General features: G+C 38.2%; 1 protein-coding gene across 5 annotated transcripts in view; it reads left to right on the top strand.

Moving 5' to 3' along the window:
- Nucleotides 1-22251, top strand: part of agap1 (ArfGAP with GTPase domain, ankyrin repeat and PH domain 1) — a 158764-nt gene that overhangs the window by 77684 nt on the left and 58829 nt on the right. For all 5 annotated transcript variants that reach the window (XM_051941658.1, XM_051941657.1, XM_022214767.2 and 2 more), the window contains 2 exons: nt 3673-3828; nt 5097-5189. In XM_051941658.1, the coding sequence (XP_051797618.1) occupies nt 3673-3828; nt 5097-5189 (249 nt within the window). The remainder of the gene's footprint in view (nt 1-3672; nt 3829-5096; nt 5190-22251) is intronic.

The raw sequence follows: 22251 nt of genomic DNA, 5'->3' as shown, positions 1-22251 counted from the left end.
CCACAGACATGAAAAATGACCACAAAGTGACGTAAAACTTCACCTAAACACACAATTTAACCGGAAATAGATGCAAGATGATCCACAACAACCACAAAGAGACATAAAATGACTACGAAAAGATGGAAAACCTCCACATAAAAAGACAGAAAGATCAAAAATATGCATCAATAACAGTCAACAAAAGTACACAAAGGGACCGCAAGAAGATGCAAAATGACCACAATGCGGTGCAAAATGACCACAAAACTACACAAATGGACCACACAAGATGTAAAATTATGACGAAAAGATGGAAAACTTCCACAAAACAACCCAAAAATGACAAAATAGCATCAAAGATACACAAAGGGTTGCAAGTAGATGCAAAATGACCACAAACAAACACAAAATGATCACAAAAATGATCCAAACTAACACAAAACAACACAGAATGGCCACAAGAAGATACTAAACAAAAACAAAGAAACACAACATGATCATAGAGACACAATGATCACAGAAAGATGTAAAATGACCACAAAAGGACCCAAACTATCACAAAAATACTTGAAAAGACACAAAATGACCACAACAAGATGCAAAACCGACACAAAAATATGTAAAATGACCATAAAGAAACACTAAACAACAACAAAGAAACACTAAATTACCACCAAAAGATTCAAAGTACCATAAAAAGACAACAAATGACCATAAAAAGCTGCAGAACCAACACTTAAGGACACAAAATGAACACAAGAATGACCCAAACTACCACAAAGTTCTGCTAAAAGACAACAGTGAGGTGAAAATTGATGGCAAAAAGACACAAAAGGACCAGAAAAGGATGCAAACTAACTCAGGACAACAAAAAGACACAAAACAACGACAAAGAGACTCAAAATGTCCACAAAAACATGTAAAACTTCAAACAAAAGACACAAATTTACCCCAAAATGCAAAATGACGCAAAGACTCGGTACGGTGAGGTCCAGTCAACAGGAGATACAAAGTCCTGACAGTGAAGAACCTCAAATAGAAACTACTGAGTTTGTAGCGAAATAAAGAGTTTTGAACGTTTTCCATCGGAACATGTTGAGTTGAAAGAGCTAAACGTTTTTCCAGAATCTTCGTTCTTCCTCCAGAATCTTCTATTCTTCCTCCAGAATCTTCTATTCTTCCTCCAGAATCTTTGTTTTTCCTCCAGAATCTTCTATTCTTCCTCCAGAATCTTCTGTTCTTCATCCAGAATCTTCCGTTCTTCCTCTAGAATCTTCTGTTCTTCATCCAGAATCTTCCGTTCTTCCTCTAGAACCTTCGTTCTTCCTCCAGAATCTTCGTTCTTCCTCCAGAATCTTCTGTTCTTCCTCCAGAATCTTCCGTTCTTCCTCCAGAATCTTCCGTTCTTCCTCCAGAATGTTCTGTTCTTCCTCCAGAATCTTCGTTCTTCCTCCAGAATCTTCCGTTCTTCCTCCAGAATCTTCCGTTCTTCCTCCAGAATTTTCGTTCTTCCTCCAGAATCTTCGTTCTTCCTCCAGAATCTTCTGTTCTTCCTCCAGAATCTTCCGTTCTTCCTCCAGAATCTTCCGTTCTTCCTCCAGAATGTTCCGTTCTTCCTCCAGAATCTTCGTTCTTCCTCCAGAATGTTCCGTTCTTCCTCCAGAATCTTCGTTCTTCCTCCAGAATCTAACGTTCTTCCTCCAGAATCTTCTGTTCTTCCTCCAGAATCTTCTATTCTTCCTCCAGAATCTTCGTTCTTCCTCCAGAATCTTCTGTTCTTTCTCCAGAATCTTCCGTTCTTCCTCCAGAATCTTCCGTTCTTCCTCCAGAATCTTCCGTTCTTCCTCCAGAATCTTCGTTCTTCCTCCAGAATCTTCGTTCTTCCTCCAGAATCTTCGTTCTTCCTCCTGAATCTTTTATTCTTCCTCCAGAATCTTCTGTTCTTCCTCCGGAATCTTCCGTTCTTCCTCCAGAATCTTCGTTCTTCCTCCAGAATCTTTTATTCTTCCTCCAGAATCTTCGTTCTTCCTCCGGAATCTTCCGTTCTTCCTCCGGAATCTTCGTTCTTCCTCCAGAATCTTCGTTCTTCCTCCGGAATCTTCCGTTCTTCCTCCGGAATCTTCGTTCTTCCTCCAGAATCTTCTGTTCTTCCTCCAGAATCTTCTGTTCTTCCTCCAGAATCTTCCGTTCTTCCTCCAGAATCTTCCGTTCTTCCTCCAGAATCTTCCGTTCTTCCTCCAGAATCTTCGTTCTTCTTCCAGAATCTTCGTTCTTCCTCCCGAATCTTCTATTCTTCCTCCAGAATCTTCTGTTCTTCCTCCGGAATCTTCCGTTCTTCCTCCAGAATCTTCGTTCTTCCTCCAGAATCTTTTATTCTTCCTCCAGAATCTTCGTTCTTCCTCCGGAATCTTCCGTTCTTCCTCCGGAATCTTCGTTCTTCCTCCAGAATCTTCTGTTCTTCCTCCAGAATCTTCTGTTCTTCCTCCAGAATCTTCCGTTCTTCCTCCGGAATCTTCCGTTCTTCCTCCAGAATCTTCGTTCTTCCTCCAGAATCTTCCGTTCTTCCTCCAGAATCTTCCGTTCTTCCTCCAGAATGTTCCGTTCTTCCTCCAGAATCTTCGTTCTTCCTCCAGAATCTTCTGTTCTTCCTCCAGAATCTTCTGTTCTTCCTCCGGAATCTTCCGTTCTTCCTCCAGAATCTTCGTTCTTCCTCCAGAATCTTCCGTTCTTCCTCCAGAATCTTCCGTTCTTCCTCCAGAATGTTCCGTTCTTCCTCCAGAATCTTCGTTCTTCATCCAGAAGCTCTTCGATCCTCGTCCTTCAATCCTCCATTGATTAGTCATTAAAAAGCCATCTTTCAGCCGCTGACTCCCCAAAGACAAACGCTTATCTGCCTCGCCTCCACACAGCTGATCGCACTGCAGAGGATTCACTGTCAGAGCATCACAGACACACAACACAGACACACAATAGTAGTAAGAGACACCAAATTACCTCTAAAGACGTGAACGAATGACTAAAAGATCATAATACAACCAAAAGGAGACAAAAATAACCAATAAACGACACTAAAAGACCACAGAGATGTTAAAAGTCCTACAAAAGGACACAAAATGACCACAAAATACCCAAACGACCACAAAGAAACGCAAATTGACCACAAAAACAACACAGGAGACATGAAGTGACAACAAAGACACACTAAATGATTACAAAGAAACACCAAATGACTAAAAAAAGACCACACAACGATGTAAAAGTCCTACAAAAAGACCCAAAACCATTACAGAGACACAAAATTACTGCATAAAGACGCAAAATAAGCATAAAAAGACACAAAACAACTACAAAGAGACAAGAAATTACCAAAAAATTACCGTATCAAGATGTAAAAACCCTACAGAGACACAAAACCATTACAGAGACACGAAACTACCACATAAAGATGCAACATGACCATCAGGAGTACAGAAAAACTACAAAGATACACAAAACACCCACAAAGAGACAGAAAAGGAACTGATAAAGATGTAAAGGTCCAACAAAAAGTCACAAAACAACCATAAAGAGACGCAAAACAACCACACAGACGCAAAACGACCACAAAGAGAGACAAAACGATCACAAAGAGACACAAACCCCCACAAAGACACACAAACCAGCACCATCATCTGTCCTTCCTGTTTCCAGACCAGTAACGGAGGAGGAAGTCTCAGCGATTATTCGTCTTCGGTGCCGTCGACTCCCAGCACCAGTCAGAAGGAGCTCCGGATCGACGTCCCTCCGGCCACCAACACCCCGACGCCGGTCAGGAAACAGTCCAAACGCCGCTCCAACCTCTTCACCGTGAGTACCGTCTCCATGGCAACGCCACAGAAATCCAGTTTCATACCCTCAGAAAGGTGCTTCAACGTCCTGACAGTGAAGCATGAAAAGTTCTATTCAGTGTTTCTGAGCGTTTTTTTTATCCGAGTGGCAGATAAAATGTCCTTTTATTGTTAGGCTGCTGACAGTAGAACATTAAAACTGCATAAAAACAATTGTTTTTCATGTTGGTTCGTACATTTATTGGGATCTAGCATCAAGTCATGACTATTTTCACATTTTTGGGATTTGAAACTGAGAATATTCCAGATAAACGACCTGAAACAAGCAAATATTTGGCATTTTTGCCAAAAACTGTGCTAAATTAGTCTAAAAATTACTGTAAAAATGGCCAAAAGGACAATAACAGGGTTTAAAATGACTCAAAAGTTGTCCAAAACAATGAAAATTGTCCAAAATTGACTCAAAATGTGTCCAAAATCATTTAAATGTGCAAAATTGCTCAAGAACTTGATTTAAATGTATTCAAAACTATGAGATCTGTCCAAAATGACGAAATCTTGAGAAAGACATTGGATCAAAATGTTTTCAAGACGACCAAAATCTGAAATATATAATATATAAAATGTATAAAAATGTTCCTAAATCATTTTTAAAAAGTCCAAATCATTCTAAAAAAAAAAAAAAATGTCCTAAACAACTCAAAAGTTATCCTGAATGATTTGAAATTTGTCCTCAGTAATTAAAGAAATTTTCCTAAAGTTTGTTTTTTAAAAAATATATTCTAAGTGACCCAAATTGGTCCTGTTGGATTCAAAAATTTGTATTAAATGACAAAAAAGTTGTTCTATTGGTTTCAATTAAAAAAAAAAGTCCTGAATTATTATTTTTTTAAATCTATTTTTTTTTTCAAAATTGTCCTGAACGAATTGAATTTGTCCTCAATGATTCAAAACTTTGTCCTAAAATTTTCCTAAATCATTCAAATAATGTTCCAAATAATTAAAAAACTTGTGCTGAATGACTTCGACTAAATCATTCAGAAACTTCTCCCACATCATTGAAAAAATTAGTTCTAAACAAGTCAAATAAGTAATTATCTGCTTGCTTCATGTGGTTTATTGAGGTTTTATCTGCTGAGAAGCTGCTAAAGACTCCACATTTAAGACGTCACCTTTAGCGTGGAGCTTTTTAAACATCTCCTGGACCCGAGTTCCAGCAGAACCCACGGTTTTTCATGTTTCCGTAACGAGCCTCGGCTGAAGCCTCTCTCTGATCTCTATCTGCAGTCGAGGAAGGCGAGCGAAGCCGACAAGGACAAGAAAGGCCTGGAGGCTCGAGCCGACAGCATCGGCAGCGGGCGAGCCATCCCCATCAAACAGGTGAGCTCCTCTGAAGCCTCGTTAACACAAACACTTGACTTCAATTAGCGTCTGGGGTCTCAGGGGTCCGCCAGCCGTCATTAGCTCGACGCTCGGACACTTCGGGCCGCTTCAAAGCCGCCGCCGCCTTTTCAAGGAACAAAAGCAGCAGAGGAAGAAGAAGAAGAGGAAGAAGAAGAGGACGAGTCGACCTCCCGGCTGCCGCGGCGACGGCAGCACCTGAGTCTGATCCTAATTCCCCTCAAACGAGCAAATCAGCCAATTAGCGGCGCGGCAGCGGAGTCGCCTCGCCTCTGATCTGTGTTTGTTTCTGGAGAGGTTTGATCACGACCAAACGCTGGAGGCTAAACGTGTCCAAAGTCACGAAAATTAGTCCAGAGGGGCTGAGAAGTGCTCCAGATGGGCTAAAGACCGGCCCAGAACGGCGAAAACATGACCTGAATGTCTCAACAGTTGTCCAGAAAGACAAACTAGTGTCTACAGTTGTTCAAACTTGATCCAAAAAAATCACATTTTTCTCAAAATAGCTCAAAATTTGTCCCAAATGACAATGAGTGACCACAAAAGTGTCTAAAGAAGTTTGTCTAAAATTCCCCAGCGGTGACAAAATCTCTTAAATGACTCCAAAATGGTCCAAATGGACAAGAGACCGGCCCAGAATGACAATACATGTCATAAATGACTCAGCAGTTTTCCAAAAAGACAAAATAGCATCTAGAATTCTTCAGACTTGGTGCAAACAAAGCAATTTTTTATAAAAGCAACTCAGTGACTGAAAATGTGAATCACTGACCAAAAGGTTTAGTTTAAAGTCCAACAGTGGAAAAATGTCTTGAAAGACTGAAAATGGTTCAAATGGAGCAGAGATAAAAAAAAAAAAAAACAGTTCAAATATCCCCTAAATTACCTAAAGAGTGTCCAAAATTATTCAACTTGGTTCAAAAAGAAATTATTTCCTCTAACATGACTCAAACTAAAAACAATTTGTCTTAAAGGATTCTTTTTAAATTGTCCTAATTAACTAAAAAATTCAGAAAAAAGTCATACGCGACTCAAACATTTGTCCTAATAAACCCCAAAACTTTCTGCAAATGGTTCAAAAAATATTTCTCCATTGATTCAAAGATTTGTTCAAAATGATTCAAAAGTTTGTCCTTAATGACCCGTCAATTGTCCAAAAAGACTGAGAATGTCCCCCTAAATGACAAAAATGGTGTCAAGAATTCTTCAAACTTGGTCCCAAAAAAATCACATTTTTCTCCAAAATGAGTCAGTGACTCAGTTTGCCCCAAATGATCATCACTGACCAAAGAAATGTCTAAAATTATCCAACGGTGACAAAACCTGCCTTAAATGGCTCAGAAACGTGTCCGAATTATTCAAAAAGTTGTATTGTAAATGAATAAATAATAAAATATTGTCTAAAATCACTCTGCAACTGTCCAGAATTACTTAAAATGTCATAGTAAATGAGCAGAATTACAAAGTTTGTCCTAAATGACTCAGATATTTTTCCTTAATCATTCAGAAATTTATCTTAAATGACTCAATAATTTGCCAAAAGTGATTAAAAAATTTGACTGATTCAAAATCTGTCCTGAATGACTTCAAAATGCGTCCTGAAGCATGAAAAAGTTTGTTCCTCATCATTCAAAAGAAATGCTCCGATTACTTCAAAAACGTTGATTCCAGTAAATGACAAAAGATGCTAAATGTGGTGACCTGAAATTAGTTGGAAAGGATTTTAAAGTCTTTCATGATTCCTACTTGGTCCAGAATTCTAAACATCAAACAAATATTTTCCAAAAAAAGTCACATTGTTTTCGTAAATGATTTTTAAAATGTCCGGATTAACTCCAGTTTGTTCTAAATGATGTTAAAAAGTGTCCTAAGCAACTTGTTTTTATGATAACGGACTTATTTTATTACAACAGACTTATTTTTGACTGTAGCTGTCTCGGTAATCGTCCCGTCGCTGGGCTCTAAACGCCGTCTGAAGCGTCCCGGCGGTGCTTCCTCCTCCTCCGGTCCATCATTAGTTCGGGTTTCCAGCCTCCTCCTGTTCCTCTTCAAAGTTCCACCGCTCCTCTCGTCTCGTTTCTACGGGAATAAAAGCTGCAGAAGAAGAAGCCCTCCCTGCTGCCACGGCGACGGCAGCACCTGAGTCTGATCTGGTTCTTCTCAAACGAACAAATCAGCCAATTAGCGGCGTCGCCTGGTCTGTGATCTCTAATGAACCAATCGGACGTCTGATTGAGGGCCGAGCTACAGCAGAGAGAGACGGTTTCACTTTCGCTTTCAGTAATTGCTGCCAAACGGCTGGAAGTCCTCCTGGGCTGCTTCTTCTTCTGTGGTGTTGAAGCAGCGCAGCAGGAAACACTTGAGGTTTCATTTCTAACCACAGCTGCTGCTGAGCTCATTTTATTCACCTTTTCAAGCCAAACTTTATTCTTTTCTGCTCAGATTTTCACTAAAATACATTTTAACCCTCTAAAGTCTAAACACTTTTAGCTCGTGTTTAATGTTTTCTGGCTTTGGGTTCATTTTTTTCAAGTCCTTCATAACAAAAACCCGTCTAATGATGGGTGAAATTAGTCAAAAAAATGTCTGAAATTTGTCTGAAAATTACTTCACAGTTCTTGAAAAATGACTTAAAATGTGTCAAAAGGGACAAAAATTGTCCCAAAGTGTCCAGATTAACAAGAACTTTACTACTTACTGACTCAGAACTATGAAATGTGTCCAAAAGGACAAAATCGTAAGAAAAAAATTGGCTCAAAATGTTTTCAAAACAACAAAAATCTGAACAAAAAAGTGACTCAAAAATTGCCCTCAATAATTTAAAAAAAATCCAAAATTTTTCAAAAAATTGTCCTCAGTAATTTAAAAAAATCCAAAATTTTTCAAAAAATTGTCCTCAGTAATTAAAAAAAATCCAAAATTTTTCAAAAATTGTCCTCAGTAATTTAAAAAAATTCCAAAATTAAAAAAAAACATCCTCAGTAATTTTTAAAAAATCCAAAATTTTTCAAAAAATTGTCCTCAGTAATTTAAAAAAATTCCAAAATTAAAAAAAAACATCCTCAGTAATTTTTAAAAAATCCAAAATTTTTCAAAAAATTGTCCTCAGTAATTTAAAAAAGTCATTTTTTTTCAAAAAATTGTCCTCTAATTTTTAAAAAAATTCCAAAATTTTTCAAAAATTTGTCCAAAGCAACTCAAACGTTGTCCTGAATGACTTTGAAATGTGTCCTAAATTATTCAAAAATTTGTCTGAAACAAATCAATTTTTTTCCAAGTAATTCAAAATTTGTCCTAAATTTTTCCAAAAAAATGTCATAAATTCTTTTAATATTTGTCTTAAATGACTCAAAAATCCTTAATCATTTAAAGATTTCTGTAACATCATTCAAAAATTTGTCTGAATGGATATATTTTTTTAAAACTTCTTAATTATTGAAAAAATTGTCCTTAATTACTCCAAAATGTGTCCTAAGTCTTTCAAGTCTTTTTTCAGTCTTTTTCCTATTCAAAGATGTTCCCCAAATGACTCAACAAATTGTCCAACATGATTCACAATTTCTAAATTTGTCCTAAATCATTAAAATGTTGTCCTGAGCAACTAAAAAATGATCCTGAGTGACTGAAATTTGTCCTCAGTGATTAAAAAATAATCCATGAAAAAATCCATGTCTGAAATCACTAAAAATTTTGTTCTAATGGATTCAAAAAAATTGTTCTGATTGATTCAAAAAACTTCCCTAAATGATACAAAAATTTGTCCAAAGCAACTCAAAAATTGTCCTGAATGACTCAAAAATGTGTGAACGACTTTAGAAAGCATTTTGCAGGTGGTTGAATAATTAAATTAATCGTTTTTAGGAGTCGAGTTTCTAATTTTACGTCTTTAAAAAGACAAAACGAGAAAAACTGAGCTGGAAACTGAAAAGCTTCGACACTTAAAATGTGAGAAAGTCGTGTGTCGTGACTCAAAAACGATCCTAAATGATGAATATTTAATTGATTAAAGCAGTTTATTGATGAAAAATATCATAATGAGAGAATATTGATTAACATTAATGACCTGTCAATCAAGCAGTGTGGGCGGGGCTTGTTCTTCTTCTACTGTTTGTTATAGCGTGTGTGTGTTCCTGTGTGTGCTGCGGCCACTTGTTGCGTGTCCTGATCTCATTAGTGCGACTCTCAGCGCGACACTCGACATGTTGAGGTGACGAAGGTTCACTTGTGAGAGGAAACGCCCTCGTTAACGGAGTGGAGCTCGTTAAAACCCACTCACACACTAACGAGGACGGGGCGGGATCCACTCTGACACAATTATCTGCTGCTAAACGCACACAGTCGCACACAAACACACACATTTAGACACAGGAAAGCAGAAAAACAGCGTTCAGCTCCATTTCTTCTTCTGCTGTTTTAGCCTCATGTCGGACACAATTATTCCAAACCTGTCTGAACAAAAAGATCAGAAATCTTTACAAATGTCTTCAAAGTGGCTCCAAATCTGCCCTTAATAAACAAAAACACTTTAAAGAGTGACTCAATCATGTCTGTAGTGGCAAAAACGCATCCCAAAGGGCTTTAAATGTCTCAAATACTTCTCAGTCACTGCAAAAATGACTCAGAATTTGTCCAAAACTACCAAAAAAAATGTCCAAAACAACTATAAATGAGTCTAAAATGTTTTTAAAAATGTGAACGATTTATAGATTTTAATGAATGAATTGAAACCTCAGATTGTCCAAAGTGACTTCAAATTTATCTGAAACAGGACAAAAGTCCAAAAGCGTTAAAAATGTTTTGCAAAATGACATCAAATATGTCAAAAATGCCAAAACTGGACCAACCAAGCGTTTAAAATTATGAAAATGATTCCAAAATGACTGAAACTTGTTCCAGATGACACATAATTTGTCAGGTAGGACTTAAAACCTGTCCAAAATGGGGAAAATGGTTCCATCTTTTGAATGAATGACCCCAAACTGGCCAAAAAATGGACTTGAAGAACCACATTTGTGGTGTTGAACCATTTGTTTTGGTTTTGGTCCATTTTTTTAATGGTTTTGGATCCATTTGTTTTGACTTCAGAGCCACATTTGTGGTTGTGGATCCATATTTGTGTTCCTGCAGCCATCTTTGTGATCTTCGATTCATATTTGTGGTGTTGGACAGATTTGTTGTGGTTCTGGACCCATCGTTGGGGTGTTGGAAACCCATTGTTGTGGTTTTGGACTTATATTTATGGGGACGGAGCTGTCTTTGTGGTGTTGGAAGCTCATTGTTGCAGTTCTGGACCCATCGTTCTGGTTCTGGACCCATTGTTGTGGTCCTGGACCCATTGTTGTAGTTCTGGACCCATCTCTGTGGTCCTGGACCCATCGTTGTGGTCCTGGACCCATCGTTCTGGTCTTGGACCCATCGTTGTGGTCCTGGACCCATCGTTCTGGTCTTGAACCCATCGTTGTGGTCCTGGACCCATCATCCTGGTTCTGGACCCATCGTCGTGGTCCTGGACCCATCGTCCTGGTCCTGGACCCATCGTCCTGGTCCTGGACCCACTGTTGTAGTTCTGGACCCACTGTTGTGGTCCTGGACCCATCGTCGTGGTCCTGGACCCATCGTCGTGGTCCTGGACCCATCGTCCTGGTCCTGGACCCACTGTTGTAGTTCTGGACCCATCGTCGTGGTCCTGGACCCATCGTCGTGGTCCTGGACCCATCGTCCTGGTCCTGGACCCGTCTCTGAATTCCACACTGACTTCCAGCTGTGCGTACTGGTCCTGCTGCAGCCTTCAGTCAGAACCAGATGTTTGGATGTTGAGCTTGGGTTCTGATGTTGGTCTCTGAGGATTCAGCGCCGCTTCCTGCCGAGTCGCCGCCACGCCGAGCTGCCGGCTTCCTGTCGTCCATCTTTGTTTACAGAGGCTGTTGGCGGCGCCGACATCTGCTCCACGACGCTAATTAGCCGCTAATTACCGGAGAGAGCGGCGAGTCGCCGGCCGGCCGAGAGCTTTGAAAAGCAACAATCTGACAAATTAATTTGCTGGAGCCGCCGGGACCAAGTCGCTGTTTCCTGAAAGCTTTATTTACTCCGAGTCCACCTGAGACTGACGACAGGTCCGCTAACAAACGTCTTTATTTCTGCTGCTGGAGCAGATTCTCACCAGAACCAAACCGGTCAGAACTTCATCCAGACAGGAAATGAATGAAAATGATTTGTTGACTGTGGACATGTCAGTTATGTTAGATTAATCATTTTGGACCGGTTTAATGTCATTTATGACCATTGTTATTAGTTTGACTACGTTCTTGACATGATCTTGATATTTGGACCAATCTGAAGTCATTTTAGACAAACTGTAAGGTCTTTTGGGAAAGTTTGAAGCATTTTTTTGACTAATTTTTTGTCATTTTATACAAGAAATTTGACAAATTTCGACGAACTTCTGACATTTGTTTGAGAAAATAACATATTAGTTAATCATAATATATTATGTATAATAGTATATGATAAAATAAATTGCCTCTAAAATAACTCGAATCTGTAAAAATGTGTTTTATTGACCCACAAATTGTCCAAATAATATATTTTATTTGTATAGGACTTTCCAAATTATTCACTTTTGGCCCAAACTGACTCACTGTTGGTTCTAAATGCTTCAAAACCTGTCAACAATAGCTTCATATTTGTCTACAAATGACTCAATATATCACCATAATGATTTAATTTGATCTAAAATAACTTCATATTGATCTAAATGGATTTAATATTGACCTAAATTGACTTATTATTAATCTGAACTGACTTAATATTGATCTGAACTGAATTAGTATTGACCTAAAGTGACTTAATAATTGTATAAACTGACTTAATATTGATCTAAACTGACTTATTGAGCTAAACTGACTCAGTATTGATCTAAACTGACTTAATATTGATCTAAACCGACCGAGTGTTGATCTCAACTGACTTAATATTGATCTAAACTGACTGAGTATTGATCTAACCCTTTAAGCTTCAGTCATTTCCAGCCGTTTTCAGTACAAAAAAATCGCTAATATTCTATTTTTAAATAAAAAAAATTACGAAAAATACGGGGAATATTGGACGTGCATCGGGAGGTGCATTTCCTTGAAAACGACCGATTCGTGGATTTTATACCGACTTCAGGACATGTTTTGGATAAAATAGTTTACTGGCTTGTGTCATCTGGATGTAAAAGGTTGGATTATGGCCGTTTTTTGTGGAATCTTTTTTTTTGTGTGTAATAATGAACCCGGAAATGTGAGTCGCGCTGTGTGCGTTGAAGCCGTGTATAGAGAACGGATGGATGAATATTTGTTTTTGTCGGACAAATGTGTTTTTCTCACCCGCTGTGGTAATCGCATCTGAAAGTGGTTTATACCGGCGGATTCATGAGAATCTAAGCTTTCCATCGGCGTATAGTGTTTGTATAATCGCGTTTGCAGCCTTCGGACATTCTTGAAATTCCTATGCAAATTAGTAGGTGTACCGCCGGCGGTACACTGAAGCTTAAAGGGCTAAACTGACTTAATATTGATCTAAACTGACTTAATAATGACCTAAACTGACTTAATATTGACCTAAACTGACTTAATATTGATCTAAACTGACTTATTGTTGATGTAAACTGACTTAATAATGACCTAAACTGACTTAATATTGATCTAAACTGACTTATTGTTGATGTAAACTGACTTAATAATGACCTAAACTGACTTAATATTGATCTAAACTGACTTATTGTTGATGTAAACTGACTTAATAATGACCTAAACTGACTTAATATTGATCTAAACTGACTCGGTATTGATCTAAACTGACTTAATATTGATCTAAACCGACTTAATATTGATCTAAACTGACTTAATATTGATCTAAACTGACTTAATATTGACCTAAACTGACTTAATATTGATCTAAACTGACTTATTGTTGATGTAAACTGACTTAATATTGATCTAAACCGACTTAATATTGATGTAAACTGACTTAATATTGATCTAAACTGACTCAGTATTGATGTAAACTGACTTAATATTGATCTAAACTGACTTGATGTAAACTGACTTAATATTGATCTAAACTGACTCAGTATTGATGTAAACTGACTTAATATTGATCTAACTGACTTAATATTGATCTAAACTGACTCAGTATTGATCTAAACTGACTTAATATTGATCTAAACTGACTCAGTATTGATCTAAACTGACTTAATATTGATCTAAACTGACTCAGTATTGATGTAAACTGACTTAATATTGATCTAAACTGACTCAGTATTGATCTAAACTGACTTAATATTGATCTAAACTGACTCAGTATTGATCTAAACTGACTTAATATTGATCTAAACTGACTTGACTTGGTATTGATCCTGCTTGTTTCTAGAGGGTTATCTGTCTGTCCTGAGCTTCCTTTCCCGTCCATTTCCTGTCTTTTGGTGGTCTTCCTGCTGGTTCTGGTCTGCAGCTGGGACCCCGGCGGCTGGTTAATGTTCCTGCTGACCTCCACGAGTCCTCCCGACTGGGACTCGGACTCGGAGCTGATTAGTGTGGGCTGTAATTGCCTCTCGCGGGGTTGGAGGTTTTGACAAGTGTCGCGGTCCCCCGTCGGCGGCGGCGCTTTGTGAGGAGTCAAATTGGATGCTTAATTCGGCTCTTATTTACCCTGTAATTCATTAGCGCCGGCCGCCATTGGCAGCGGCAGGCTGTAATTTCACGCTTCGCAATAAAAGATGTCTCATAATCTGCTTCATTTAGCAGCCAAAGAATTTAATGAAATTAACTGCGGCCCTAATTAAGACGGTGAATATTAAAGACCTGCTATCAAGCTTTAACGAGGGCGACATGATCCGCCTTCCGCCGGATCGAAAAATATCATTTCCCTGGGAAAGGTTGTCGGCGCTCGGAGCCATTTTGGCCGAGATGACATTTCTGTCATGCACGCTAACCCCTGAAATGAGATTTTTCGGGGGCGGAGGATGTCGCTGCCTTTTTTTTCTCCTCCGGTTTGAGAAATAATTAAAACAACGAACACAGGCGTCAATCAAAGAGGGTTTTTCTGAGCGTGCTCATTACGCCGTCTCCACGGAGACCCCGTTTTGTTTGGCGGGAAAGAAGCGTCCCGGCGGTGGCTTTGTTGTCGCACCATGTGTGCGTGTGTGTGTGTGTGTGCGCGTGTGTGTGTGCGTGTGTGTGTGTGTGTGTGTGTGTGTCGTCGTGGCAATGATGATGAAGCCGGCTGAAGAGCGACCCGAGGCGGCGACCAGCCTCATCCTCCTCCTCATCCTCCTCCTCATCCTCCTCCTCATCCTCGCTGAGGTTTTTAGCCGCTAATGAATTGAGACTGTTGAAGTAAGGTTTGGATAATTGAGTTTCTAATTAATTAACCAGAACTCTCATCAGATAAATCAGCCCCTCATCATCTCATTCTCCTTCTTCCCCTTCTTTTTCGTATTTTTAGTGTTTTTCAAAAAGAAAACGTCGACTAAAGAGATTTTAAGGGACGAGGAGTTCAAGGATGGTGGGAAAGTTGATAATCTGTCATTTTATTGGTTCATTTTTTGTAGTTTCTGGCTGATAAATGGTGAAATGTTGCTGATTTTATGAAGACATGTCAAACAGAGGGTTAATGTGAATAATTAATTCATCACAGAGTCAATAGAATATGAATAAATAAGATAAAAGTGGAATAGTTCTTGTCTTTTAGGGAAACCTTTGAGTCCTTTTATTAACTGTGTTTGTCATTTAGAAAAAAAAGTAAATTTTGACCATTTTTAAATAATTCTGGATGTTTTTATATCATTTTGGACACATTCTTGACTTTAAGGATTATTTTAAGCTATTTTGGAAACTGGTGAGTTGGAATTAGTTGTTTTGGCTCTGGTCAAGTTTCAAGTCAGTCAACTGTTACAGACAAAATGCAAGAAAGATAAAAGTGTTTTAGACACATTCTTGATTTTTATGGGAAACTTTGAGTCATTTTTGTGTCATTTAGGACAAACTTTGAGTCAGTTTGAAGTAATTTAGCACAATATTCTGTCATTTTCGACAATTTTTTAAAAATTATGGACGTTTTTTTGTAATTTCGGACACGTTGTGTTTTAGGGCAAACTTGGAGTCATTTTTATGTCTTATGACAAATTTAAGCTGTTTTGCAGCTTGGTGACTCATAATTAACTTATTATTAGCTGTTTGGGTCCTTGTCAACTCCTTCTACTGTCACAGAAAAAATGAAATATAATAATATAAAAGTTGAGGTTTAGCCCAGTTGTTGTCTTTCAGGTGAAACTTTTAATCATTTAGGACACATTTTTAGTCAGTTTGAAGTCAATTTTCTGTCATTTTGGAGAATTTTTCACCATTTCAGGACGTTTTTGATCATGTCAGACATGTTCTTGACTTTAACGGATGTTATGAGTCGTTTTAGTAAAACAATGTTTCAGTCATTTAGAAAAAAAATCAGTTTGGAGGAATTTTACATAATTATTGATAATTATTTTTGCATGTTTTTTTTAAACACATTTTTGTCTCTTATGGGAAATTTTGAGCCGTTTTTGTGTTCTTTAGGACAAATTTTGAGTAATTTTCGAAAAATATTGTCAGTTTGAAGTCGTGGTCAAAAAAAATCAGTTTCATCAAGTTTTCCTTCATTACAGACATTTTAAATGTAATTTTGGACACATTCTTGTCTCTTAGGACAAATTTGAACTGTTTCAGACACTGGTGCATCGTAATTAGTTGGTCTGGTTCTCCTATGGCCACAGAATAAATGTAATGAAGTCCTAATATTGGGTATAAAAGCGGTCCTGGAGGTAATCTGTGGTGTTAAAGTGTTGTGTTTGTGCTTCGACCTGCTGATGGGGGTTCAGGCTGATCTCTGGTCTTTTATTGGGCCTCGCTGTCGCCGTGGAGATTACAGGATGATGGATGACCCGGTCGGCGCTCCGGCCGGATCAGATGGTCGCGGCGATACGGCGGTGAGGCGTTCGCTGACACGAAGAACAAAAGACGTGGTCTCTGGGAGGGTTTGTCCAGAAATGTGCTGTCAGGCCTCGGGAGAGTCCATTGTGAGAGCAGAATGGGGGTGATGGAGCGATTAGAGGTTCGTCTGAAATCATCAGGAAGCCTCAGGTCCAACTTCCTGCTAACGAATGACTCCATCGGTCGGCTGGAGGGAAGCCGACGACCTTTTCTGAAGAAGGACGACGGCAGATAATCCCATAATAATCCCACAGCATAGTTTAGGTTGTGTTTCCATTATTTCTACCTTTTATTTGATTTATTTCTGTCCAAAATGACTCCTAAAGGATCAGAAATGACAAAAAAAATCTCTAAACTGACTCAACATTTATCCAAAACAGTAAAAAACTTTACAGAATTATTTATAATTCATTCAAAATGTCCAAAATGGTTCAAAATTTCTCCAAGTTTATCTGAAATTACTTGAAATTTGTTCAAAATAACTGCAGTACCTAAATTGCTGAACTAAATTCCTGTTTCTGTACGGCTCAACAGACTTTCTACCTTTATTTGACATGTTTCAGTTCAAAATGACTCTTAAATGATCAGAATTGACAAAAACTGTCTAAACTGAAAAACGTGTCAAGCAAGACTCAACATTTTCCGCTATTTAGAACACTTTGAATATTACCTCAAAAAGTCTAAACATTCAAATTTATTCCAAAAATTATCCAGAATGGCCTCAAATTCTTCTACTGTTGCTTTGATTTAGACTTTCTTTTCTTGTCATTCATCGTGGTCGGACCAAACCAGAAACATCACGATCTCTTCATGGTTCTTGGTTTTGAACTCTTCCTTGAATCGATGCTGTTGGATGTTTTTAGGTGCTTAACAAATGTCTTCAACTCTTGGATTTCCTTGAATTAGCGACCTGTTTTCAAGAACAGTTCCCTGTTGAGTTTGGTGTTTTTAGGACCTATGTTGACGTCTTTTCTTACTCCATCTTGGTTGTATCCTTTCAAACTTAACACACTTCTTGGTTTAGAACACACAAACCTCAGTAATGTCTTCAGACTTTTTTAGATGCTTAACAAATATCTTCAGTTTTTGGATTTCCTTGAACCAGCAACCTGTTTTCAAGAACAGAGAGTCTCTTGTTTAGTTTAGTGTTTTTAGGGATCTTTGGAGACTCTAAAATCTTAGATTTTTTTCTTTTTAACTTAGTTCTGGTCGGATCAAACCAGAAACATCACAATATTTTCAAGGGTCTTGGATTTGAACCCTTAAATCGATGCTGGTTTTAGACACTTAACGAATGTATTCATCTCTTGGATTTCCTCAAACAAGAGACATTTTCTTGCACCACAACCCCACAATACTTCATGTTGGACAAAATATTAAAGAACTGAATGTCTTCAAGGTACCTTAGTGTTTTTAGGGATCTCTAGAGACTTTAAAGTCTTGAATAGTTTCTTCATCCATCCTGGTCCTACAAACTCAGAGACATCGTAGTTTCTTCATGATTCTTGGTTTTGAACCTTTAAACTGATGCTGATGGACATTTTTAGACACCAAATGAAGGTTATCATCTCTTGGACTTCCTTGAACCAAAGACCTGTTTTCAAGAACAGAGGGTTTCCTGATGAGTTCAGTGTTTTTTCAGAATTTCTAGAGGCTCTAAAGTCTTGAAAAGTTTGTTTTTAGCTTAGTTCTGGTTGGACCAAAACAGAAAACATCACGGTCTCTTCATAGTTTTGGTTTTGAACCCTTGAACTGATGCTGTTGGATGTTTTTAGATGCTTAATGAACGTTTTCATATTCACTGAGGTACGAAAACTCAAAGTATTAAAGAGTTTCCTGATGAGTTTAATGTTTTTTGGGATCTCTAGAGATTCTAAAGTCTTGAATAGTTTCTTTCTTTCTCCATCCTGGTTGTATAAACTCGGAAACATCCTGGTTTTGAATCCTTAAGCTGATGCTATTGAATGTCTTTAGATGCTTAAATGTCTTCGTCTCTTTCATTTCCTTGAACCAGCGACTTGTTTTCAACAACAGAGGGTTTCCTGTTGAGTTCAGTGCTCTATGTCGACATCTGTTCTTACTCCTTCATTCTTCTTTGTTTTGAACCTCCCCGATGCCTCCGGACATCTAAATGATGACTCCATCGTCTTCCTTCCCTCCAGCCGTCGACCTTTTCCTCAGCTCTTCCTGGCGATACTTCACCGGGCCGAGGGTCCTGGAGGGGGAACTATCCCAGGATGTATTTATCCTCCCACATCTATTTTCCACATGGAGACCTTGTGAGCTGTCATGGCCGCCGCCGGTGTGTTGTCATGACGCCCGGGGAGGTGAATAATGGAGGATATTAGCCGTCAGGAGGATTCTAGCGTTCAATTAGCTTCATCTCGCCAAAGTGACGCTTGTCGTCCTGAGGATGGATGTGCAGATTAATACAGGAGAGCAGGAAATATTTAGTTTAGTCCTCCTCGTCCTCGTTCTGCTCGGCAAAGATTTATTCACCGCTGTTTGACGATAAATGTTGTTGTTTTCCTTCCTTTAAGTGAATAAAACCTTCAGAAAATCAATGAAAAGCTGACCGGATCAACCATTTATCAGCCCAAAAGAAGCCGTAAAAACAGAAAGAATCATCAGATTTTCAACTTTCCAACAACCAACTAGTATCTATAATGTGTGATTCTGTCTGAAAAAGCAACCACATCTGAATTAAAATAGTGATTTTTCCACCAAATCGAAAAAGAATATTCAATTTTCTCCAACCAGATTGTGTAAAACAAAAATAAAAAATTTCAACTCCTGACCAAAAAACTGTAATTCTGGAGATGTTTTAGTCAGTTTGGACAGTTTATTGTTCGTTTGAATAAGTTTAAAGTCTTTTTCTTTGTTATTTTGGGCACATTTTGAAAACTTTTGTAGAAATTTAGACTGAGAGGAAAACCAAAGCTACTGGATGGATGAAATAAATGCAGCGTGGCTCAAACAGTGAACAGAGGAGCAGGTTGTTGGAGATCCATTCATCACGGTGAAACACCACACATCTGCTCTGACCTGAAACTACCAACGCTGGAGAAAACAGAGGCTCCACATGCTGTAGATTTGCATTATTTGCTTTTTCAAATTTATTTTGTTTCACTTTTTCAGATTTTTGTCATTTTTGACTAGTATGGAGTCATTAGGGACCAATTTTCAGTTTTTCTGGACAACTTTTAAACCATTTTAGACTATAGTTTTGACAAGTTTTGAGTCATTTTCCACCATTTTAGGTTGTAGATTTATGTTGTTCTGGACAAATAGTTTTATATTTGTTCCAGTGTTTGTCATTTTGAACTTGACTTTGTTTGTTGTACTCTGGAAACATTGCCTGCAGTTCACCACAAAACAGATTTTTTTTTTCTTCCCATTTTTCTTCCTCACAGCTGAGTCATTCCTGGTTTTATGTTTTTGCCGAGCACCTCGGGATTGTTAGATTTTTTTCAGAATGTGGTTAAAGCAAACAATTTATTTCTGGTGAATTTTTTAGCGAGACGTTTGGAATACAGTGATTCTGTGGATCTCAGGTTGATTTTCCAAATTCTTCTGGACGTTTTTTTCAGGTTCTGTTGGTTCAGATTTATCAGATCACAGCTTTGGATGTTTCCGTCTGATGATGTTTGTTTTGTCGGCTGCGGATTAATCAGTTTGATTGATTAGAGCCGATCAGATCCCAGCAGAGTCGAGGCGTCCTAATTGATGCCAGTTGGAAGGTAAACACCGATTGTCCATCTCCGCCCGCTAACGGTCGGTAAGAGGGGCTAATGGATGGTCCGCTGGTCGGACGGCTGCCGGCAGATTTCACTTCCAGCATCAGAAAACTGGTCAAGTGGAGTCTGAGATGCTGCAGGATGCAGTGAATGCACCGCGGCGTGGTGCGTTCACTGTCTGGCAGAACAGCAGGACAAGTCAGTTTGTTAAAGACGGCGGTTCAGTGGAAGCTTCTGACTTGTTTCAGAACAATTTGGGGACATTTAGGACACGTTTGATGTCACTTTAGATGAGTTTCAAGTCTTTTGGATTTTGGGGGGGAAATTTAAAAAAAAAAAAAAGTTGTTTCAGAGGGAAAAAGTGTCATTTTGACAACACAAGTTTGAAACCTTTAGAGAAATTTGGTCAAACTTTCAGTCATATTCAAAATGTTTCAAAACTTTTAGATGTTTTTGCCATTTTGGATAAATTTTGAGACATTTTGGACACATTTTAAAAGTCTGTTTAGATCCTCCATGAGTGATTTCAGACTATTTTTCAAAATTTAAATCCTTTAGGACAAATTGTCATTTTAGACCTTATCTTGTCTTCTAAGATGTTTTTTTATGACTAGTTTTGAGTCATTTTGGAGAAAAAATGGAAATGATTGTTATTGTTGGACAATTTTGAGTCGTTCTGCAAAAGCAGTGTCATTTTGGTCTAATTATTGATTTTTTTTTTTGTTATTTCAGACAGTTTGAGTCATTTAGGACAAGCTTTAAATCCGTTGGGACAAACTATTTGTCATTTTGGACCAGTTCTTGACTTTTAGGACATTTTAATGACAAATTTTGAGTCACTCTGAGAAAGTAATGGTCATTTCAGTCAAGTTATTGTCATTTAGGACCATTTTTTGAGATAGTTTTGAATCATTTAGGGTTTTTTTTTGCAATTTTGGATAAAAGTTTGTGTCGTTTTGGACACATTTTGTGATTTCAGACAAACTTTGGGACATTTTTGTATCAGTTAGGAGAATCTTTGTAATTGTGGACAAATATTGAGCCATTATATGCATTTTTTTTTAAATTAATTAAGACATATTTCAGGTCATTCATGACAGATTTTGAGTCATTTGCAGAAGAAATAAATCCCTTTGAGATCCCATTTTTTGTCAAATTTCATTTTAGATAAATGTTCAGTCTTATGTAAAGGTTTGTGTCTCTTATATTGAGTCATTTTATGTAGTTTTGTCATTTATTGGGACATTTTAATTGTTTTTTTAGAAAAACCGTATAATTTTGGAAAATAATTTGTTATTTAGGATGTTTTTTTTAGACAAACGAGTCATTTTGTGTGATTTTCTTGTTAACTCGGTCAGATTTAAGTGGTTTAAGACGTATTTCATGTTTCGTACGGTCTTTAGTTCTGTCCTGTTCCACACGAACAACTCGACGGTTATTAAATTAGAGCAGAACTCTGGGAGGAATCCATTATTTCAGACGTTTCACTTCCTCCTGTGTCACTCTGAGGCTCCGTCGTCTCGTTATGTCGCCACCAATTACCTCCAGCGAGCCGGCGGCGGCGGCGAGGGTCAGCGCCGACCGAGTGCCGCCACCGACCGGCCGGACTCCATTAACACGCCGTTAATGGCGCCCCGGTCCAGGAAGTGACACGCGTGGCAGCGCCGCTGTAATTGCTAATCAGCGGACGGTTTTATCCGCTCGCCTTCGCCGTGACCTTCTCTAATGAATCCGGCTGACGGAGCGTTAACAGGAAGAAGATTCCTCGTTACCGAGCAGCCAATCAGACGGCGGCTTTACTCACCGTTCATCTGCTGACCGCTGATGTCATAAATACCATTTATCACGTGTTTGTAGTCGTTAAAATCTGAAAGGTTTCAGTCACTCAGCACTCAGTTTGAGTCACTTGTGTCAATTTAGGACAAATTCTCAGTAAATATCACCGTTATTGAGTCATTCTGTTGTATTTTGACTCTTTCAGGACAATCTGGGTTCCATTTTTAGTTATTCTGGGGAAGTTCTTGTAATTTACAGCAGATTTCTGTGCAATTCTGGACAATTTTCTATTTTTTAAGACAAATTTTGAGTCATTTAGGACCAACGTTGTCTCATTTAAAACTAATTTAATGTCATTCTCAGCAAGTTCTTGTTATCCAGAGAAAATGTTGAGTCTTTGATGATGAATTTAGATGGTTTTGGAATGGTTTTAGACTGGTATTGTTCCCTTTTTGACTAGTTTGGACTGATTTTGTTCCTTTTTTTGACTGTTTTTAGATTCTTAGGTGGGTCTTTTTGAAG

This window comes from Acanthochromis polyacanthus, chromosome 22 (genome assembly GCF_021347895.1).
Source record: "Acanthochromis polyacanthus isolate Apoly-LR-REF ecotype Palm Island chromosome 22, KAUST_Apoly_ChrSc, whole genome shotgun sequence".
Taxonomy (NCBI): Eukaryota; Metazoa; Chordata; class Actinopteri; family Pomacentridae; genus Acanthochromis; species Acanthochromis polyacanthus.
The sequence above is the reverse complement of the archived record's forward strand: the minus strand, read 5'-3'. Positions and strand labels throughout refer to the sequence as shown.